This window comes from Tarenaya hassleriana, unplaced genomic scaffold (assembly GCF_000463585.1).
Source record: "Tarenaya hassleriana unplaced genomic scaffold, ASM46358v1 Cleome26, whole genome shotgun sequence".
NCBI lineage: Eukaryota > Viridiplantae > Streptophyta > Magnoliopsida > Brassicales > Cleomaceae > Tarenaya > Tarenaya hassleriana.
The window spans coordinates 1,686,143-1,693,874 of record NW_010965869.1 but is presented as its reverse complement, the minus strand read 5'-3'; the positions used below and the strand labels follow the sequence as shown (position 1 = coordinate 1,693,874).

The 7,732-nt window shown below is 37.7% G+C and overlaps 1 protein-coding gene across 1 annotated transcript; it reads right to left on the bottom strand.

Moving 5' to 3' along the window:
- Window positions 1-699: 699 nt before the first annotated feature.
- On the bottom strand, window positions 700-2,511 carry LOC104817083. The gene is made up of 3 exons (XM_010546162.1): window positions 1,704-2,511; window positions 1,496-1,547; window positions 700-1,396 (listed from the first exon to the last, which is right to left on the bottom strand). The coding sequence occupies exons 1-3, from the start codon at window positions 2,509-2,511 to the stop codon at window positions 700-702; spliced, it is 1,557 nt and encodes a 518-aa protein (XP_010544464.1).
- Between the last annotated feature and the right edge of the window lie 5,221 nt (window positions 2,512-7,732).

Below are 7,732 nucleotides of genomic sequence, written 5' to 3'. Positions count from 1 at the left end.
TTTTTTTTGTACCAGAATGGTCAGACTGTCAGACGGTCAGATGGTCATACCATGGTCAGACGGTCAGACCTATTCGAAATTGCGAGATTCATCGGTTTAAAAGTGTTAACATCGTAATAATCATCTCGTATGATCGATTTATCTAGTTGAAATTGGTCGTAGCAATATGGACTGAGCATCTTCTTTTGATGCAAAAGTAACTCTTTCCAAAGAAGACCTAAACTACTAGTAGTGTTTGTGTAACACATTGGACACAATTGATTTATGTTGGTAGATTTTTTTTTTTCACACGAAATTAGAACTCTAAAACGATGAAAATGTATTCTTATAACCCTTATACAACTTTTCTAATCGTTTGAATTTAATTTAGGTCTTTTTTTTTGTACCAGAATGGTCAGACTGTCAGACAGTCAGATGGTCATACCATGGTCAGACGGTCAGACCTATTCGAAATTGCGAGATTCATCGGTTTAAAAAAGTACATTAAACCCACAGAATCATATGATAATATGGTCAAAGTAGAGATATCAAATACAAATACGGAAATACGAATTTAAATGTACATTACACCTACATAATCAAACTCATTTATCAAAATCGTCGAGACAGTCATACTCTGGTCAAACCAGTCATACCAAATACAAAATCAGAAATACATTCCACCCACATGATCTTATGACAATGATATGTTGGCTGAACCTATCGAACGTTCTTCTTTCGAGCCTCGCCAGGTCCAGGAAATCGGTTTTGCTTAGGCCTTCCAATTTTTTGTCTTTGTTCCACTATGGGCGGTAAAACTGTCATATTTGCAACGTCGGGTGGAAGGATCCAATCACTACAATCAGGAACTGGATACACTGTCTCTTGATAAGCCAAACGCCATGTCTCGCGCAAATAGTATGCAGAACATAATTCGTATATCATATCGGCTTTTCCGATCGTATGTGCTGCTGCAATTGCATGACTGCAAGGGTACCTATCCACATCAAACATTTTACAACTGCACGTTCTAGCTCCCAGATGAACCAAGTGTCTTCTACCTTTATCATCTCTCACCTCGAACTCGCCACTAATACTGTTCAGTTCTTGAACCTCAAATGTACATGCTTTCTCGTATCGTTCATGTAGTTCTTTGTAAACAAACGGTGTTAACTTTTGCGATTGATCACCACTACCGGCTTCCAATCTGTACCTATTGAACCATTCCACCGTCTTTTCGAGACAAATATCTAGCAGACATAGCAATGGAAACTTTTTTGCCTTCTTCAAGACGGAGTTAATCGACTCGGCTCCGTTGGTGGTTAACAAGTTATACCTTTCACTCTTGAATTTACACCTTGCCCATTTTTCGGGAGCAAGTTCTTCCTTTTCCATATATTCAGCCACCTTGTGATATCTACAAATTATGAGATATATTCACATTAGTTCACAAATAAAAGCAGTAAAACTGGTCAGACTAGATAGAAACTGGTCATACGAGTAACAAAAATCGTACATTTTCTTCATATCATTGTAAAGCACTTCAAAATCGTTGATCGTGTATGCAGCTGCGCATTTAAAGAACAATTTACTGATAGTCTCACCAGTTGAACTTTTTCTTCTTGCACCTTTGTTACAATGGACTTTTAAGTTTTGTGATATATGCCTCACACAAAATCCATGTTGCGCTTGTTTGTATACTTCTCTCACAGCTTTGATTATACTTTTATGTCGATCAGATAACACAACTATATCGGGACCATCCAATATTACTTCGCTCAATCTTGTCATAAACCATAACCATGAGGCATCTTTCTCTCTATCAATCACACCCCAAGCCAAAGGATATTGGTGATGATCACCATCTTGAGCAGTTGCCACGACTAATGCTCCTTTATATTGACTCGTCAGAAATGTTGCATCAATAGCAATCACTTTACGCATATACTTCCATCCATTTATGGTTGCACCTAGGGCAATGAAGAGGTACTTGAAGCTTTTACGATCATCGTCTAACTGAAGACTCACTCTAGTTCCAGGATTTCTTTCTGTCAACATGTACAACCAACCAGGAAGCCTACTGTAGTGTTCCTCATGACTACCACGAATCTCTTCTTGAGCACTATATTTTCCTCTTAATGCCATCATATACGATACTGTCGCACCGTATTTTACTTTCATCCGTTCTACTATCTGTTTTGGTGTAGGAGTTTCAAGCTTACCAGAAAATTCTTCATTCAAATAATCTCTAACCAACATCGATGAACCCTTCGTACTTGTTTCGGCTTCGGCTACAGGTCTGCAAGTATGAATGGGATTATGTGACCTTACACTAAAACGTGTGGAATTCGAAATCGCTGCGATACGCAATCTCCAGTTACAACCTGAACCTTGAAACTTGCATCTTAAATCCCATAATTTCTTAGTAGACTTCACTGTCACGAAACCAAAACATGCCTTAACCGCACCCTTCCGTACATATTCTTGTGCTGCTTCCTTGCTTTCAAATTCGTAGCCAGAAAGATGCCTCATGGTTATGGTTTATGACAAGATTGAGCGAAGTAATATTGGATGGTCCCGATATAGTTGTGTTATCTGATCGACATAAAAGTATAATTAAAGCTGTGAGAGAAGTATACAAACAAGCGCAACATGGATTTTGTGTGAGGCATATATCACAAAACTTAAAAGTCCATTGTAACAAAGGTGCAAGAAGAAAAAGTTCAACTGGTGAGACTATCAGTAAATTGTTCTTTAAATGCGCAGCTGCATACACGATCAACGATTTTGAAGTGCTTTACAATGATATGAAGAAAATGTACGATGAAAAACAACATTAAACTTGGGCATTTCATCGATTCAACACAGATCTGAATAAAAGGTAAGTATTGTTTCTAAATTTGGTTATTAAGTTTGGGCATTTGTGATTTATTATTTTATCATTTTGATATTTAATCCATATGAATATGTTTGAAGCAAAAATGACATATATATCAGCAATACCATGATTCACGTTATTCAAACTGGTCGAAATCATTATATTTGTGAAATTCGTTAAAATGGGAGAATTCGGGAAACTGGTAACATATACATGTCGAAATGGTCAGACTAGTCATACTCCTAACTGGTCATACTTGTCAAAATTGGTCAAACTGGTCATACTCGTGAAATTGGTCAAACTGGTAATACTCATCAAACCTGTGACATTTTTCAAGCGTATCATTTTATCACATTTTGTGTTTATTTTATACAGGTGTAATGGATGCAACTAATGAAAGGATGACGATTATTTATTATAAATCTGGTGGCAAGTGGGTAGTAAATTCGATCGGAGCATATGAATGGGAAGGAAAAGCTAAAGATGCTAAAGGAGTGATATTCCCTTGTCATCCGATTGATTTGAGTTACAGCCGCCTCGTTGAAGAGTTATATTCTGACATGGATATAGACGAAGATAAATCCAAAATCAAGCTAAGTTATTTGCCTACAATAAAAGGATATGTTGAGCCGGTTTACATATCGAGCGACAAACAAGTCTTTGTTTATCTGATGGACAAATTCAACGGAGGAAGAAGCATGCTATATGTGGAGATTGAAAAAGTAAATTTGAGCGGGGAAGTTGAAGTTAGACATAAACATGGTGGAGAATGTTTTGTTCCAGATTTTGCCAGTGGTGTTGGGCCATCAAATAGACCACATGGGGCTGTGATTTGTGTAGATGTTGATAAACACAATATTATTGCGAGTCCTGATCTCAAGAGTAAAGGTGCGAGTAATACTATCCTTTTCCATATATTCAGCCACCTTGTGATATCTACAAATTATGAGATATATTCACATTAGTTCACAAATAAAAGCAGTAAAACTGGTCAGACTAGATAGAAACTGGTCATACGAGTAACAAAAATCGTACATTTTCTTCATATCATTGTAAAGCACTTCAAAATCGTTGATCGTGTATGCAGCTGCGCATTTAAAGAACAATTTACTGATAGTCTCACCAGTTGAACTTTTTCTTCTTGCACCTTTGTTACAATGGACTTTTAAGTTTTGTGATATATGCCTCACACAAAATCCATGTTGCGCTTGTTTGTATACTTCTCTCACAGCTTTAATTATACTTTTATGTCGATCAGATAACACAACTATATCGGGACCATCCAATATTACTTCGCTCAATCTTGTCATAAACCATAACCATGAGGCATCTTTCTCTCTATCAATCACACCCCAAGCCAAAGGATATTGGTGATGATCACCATCTTGAGCAGTTGCCACGACTAATGCTCCTTTATATTGACTCGTCAGAAATGTTGCATCAATAGCAATCACTTTACGCATATACTTCCATCCATTTATGGTTGCACCTAGGGCAATGAAGAGGTACTTGAAGCTTTTACGATCATCGTCTAACTGAAGACTCACTCTAGTTCCAGGATTTCTTTCTGTCAACATGTACAACCAACCAGGAAGCCTACTGTAGTGTTCCTCATGACTACCACGAATCTCTTCTTGAGCACTATATTTTCCTCTTAATGCCATCATATACGATACTGTCGCACCGTATTTTACTTTCATCCGTTCTACTATCTGTTTTGGTGTAGGAGTTTCAAGCTTACCAGAAAATTCTTCATTCAAATAATCTCTAACCAACATCGATGAACCCTTCGTACTTGTTTCGGCTTCGGCTACAGGTCTGCAAGTATGAATGGGATTATGTGACCTTACACTAAAACGTGTGGAATTCGAAATCGCTGCGATACGCAATCTCCAGTTACAACCTGAACCTTGAAACTTGCATCTTAAATCCCATAATTTCTTAGTAGACTTCACTGTCACAAAACCAAAACATGCCTTAACCGCACCCTTCCGTACATATTCTTGTGCTGCTTCCTTGCTTTCAAATTCGTAGCCAATACTAAAATTCAATCCATCACTGAAATTGAATACCGAAATAGAAAACGATGTGTCCTCCGTAACTACCAATGCCAAATTATTCTCGCCATCAACATCATTGCCAAATGATACACAACCATCAACTTTATTGGTTTCACATGCCATATCGATTGCATCATCCCCATCTCTATCTCTTTCACCATCAACATCTCTTAAAACAGTTGCATGTTCTTCATCCATTCCATGTTCTCCTAAAACAATAGTCTGTTCATAATCTGAATCACTTATGATTTGTATAGTATTACTCGCACCTTTACTCTTGAGATCAGGACTCGCAATAATATTGTGTTTATCAACATCTACACAAATCACAGCCCCATGTGGTCTATTTGATGGCCCAACACCACTGGCGACATATCGAGCGACAAACAAGTCTTTGTTTATCTGATGGACAAATTCAACGGAGGAAGAAGCATGCTATATGTGGAGATTGAAAAAGTAAATTTGAGCGGGGAAGTTGAAGTTAGACATAAACATGGTGGAGAATGTTTTGTTCCAGATTTTGCCAGTGGTGTTGGGCCATCAAATAGACCACATGGGGCTGTGATTTGTGTAGATGTTGATAAACACAATATTATTGCGAGTCCTGATCTCAAGAGTAAAGGTGCGAGTAATACTATACAAATCATAAGTGATTCAGTCAATCGGATGACAAGGGAATATCACTCCTTTAGCATCTTTAGCTTTTCCTTCCCATTCATATGCTCCGATCGAATTTACTACCCACTTGCCACCAGATTTATAATAAATAATCGTCATCCTTTCATTAGTTGCATCCATTACACCTGTATAAAATAAACACAAAATGTGATAAAATGATACGCTTGAAAAATGTCACAGGTTTGATGAGTATTACCAGTTTGACCAATTTCACGAGTATGACCAGTTTGACCAATTTTGACAAGTATGACCAGTTAGGAGTATGACTAGTCTGACCATTTCGACATGTATATGTTACCAGTTTCCCGAATTCTCCCATTTTAACGAATTTCACAAATATAATGATTTCGACCAGTCTGAATAACGTGAATCATGTTCACAAATATAATGATTTCGACCAGTTTGAATAACGTGAATCATGGTATTGCTGATATATATGTCATTTTTGCTTCAAACATATTCATATGGATTAAATATCAAAATGATAAAATAATAAATCACAAATGCCCAAACTTAATAACCAAATTTAGAAACAATACTTACCTTTTATTCAGATCTGTGTTGAATCGATGAAATGCCCAAGTTTAATGTTGTTTTTCGCAACAAATTAGTTAAAAAAAGACTGGAGATGAAGAGAGTGAAAACTACCGAACAGGAGAGAAGAGAGAGCGGATGAGGAGAGAGAGGAGCGGGAGAGGAGAGAGAGCTGAAATTTATTTTTTTTAATTTAATAATAAATAAAAAATGAAGGATATTTTTGGAAATATATTATTATAAGGTTATCACATGATGTAGTCTTTTTTTTTTTAAGTGGAGGTCATCACGTGAAATAAAAATGACATTTAAAGTCATTTTTGTAAATCCCCTTTTGTCATCGAACCTTTCAACATCAAGTTTCTGCATTGGTACAAATATGGTTTTTTTACTTCTTCAAAAGTTCTTCTTGGTGACAAAACCACAAGATTCAATTTTTTTTCTTCAAAAGTCCTTGAATCGGACTTGGGTTTCTCGAGAATGTCCCCGACTGATTGCGAAACCAAGCTTTGATACGAAAACGTCACACTTGAAAACCTTCTCATCAAAATGGAAACTTCCCATGTTTCAGTTATTCTTCTTCACTTTCTCAATGGAAATGGAGAAGACGACGCTTCACTTTCAACTTCCATGGATAAACACAACTCGTCGTTTCCCGAATTTGAGGGCTCCTGCATAGGTAGCTTCTTCTGCAAGCTATCTTTTTTTATTATCCAATTTTTGCATTATTTTTCTTTCGTTTTTATACATTTTTTTTTAAAAAAAATTGCTCATCCTATTTCCTTTTCTAAACAGCTATAAATTTCCTTGATTTGGTGTTTCTTCTTTTCAATTCCCAGTAGGGCTAGGTTTTATACATTCATGCCTCGTGGGGGAAAAAAATAAACTGGATTATCATGGCGAAAATATATTTTATTTAACTAATAATATCGGTATTGCTAATAATTTCAAAAAAAAAAAAATTATTGATATGGATATTAGTATAGCCCGAAAATCAAGGGAAAACCTTACTAAAAATATAAAAAAAGGAAAATCAAACACAATGGCTCAAGTGTTCAAAAGATTTATAAAAAAAAAAAAAGGAAAGATCAGGATCTAGGAAACATTACAAATTTACCCTTCAAGAAGTCGCAACCGCCTGAGGTCCCTCAATAAATAGAGCACTCGAAGCAAAAAGAATCTCAAACATTCTCATTCTCTGACAATGGCGACTACCGAAAGATTCCATCACCTCAACCAAACCCACTCCTTTCCTCACCATCGTTCCTTCTCCTCCGCCGCCCGCCCCCCCGTTTCCGGCCATCAAAAGCCACGGCCCACGTGCTTGTGCTCCCCTACTACGCACCCTGGGTCCTTCCGGTGCGCTCGCCACCGGAGATCTGGAATCAGTTCCGGCGGAGTCGTAACGACGAAGAGTCCGAGTCCGAGTCCGAGTCCGAGTTCGAGTTCGAGCCTGAGCCCGAGTTCGAGTCCGATTCCGAGTCGCGAGTTTGCGGTTGCCGATGCACTGAAGCTTCGGAGATGGGCGATGGTGAATTCGCTCGCGAGGATCGGTGGTGTAGAAGGAGAGATTGCTAAGAGGACAATGGCGGGGCCTGGCCGC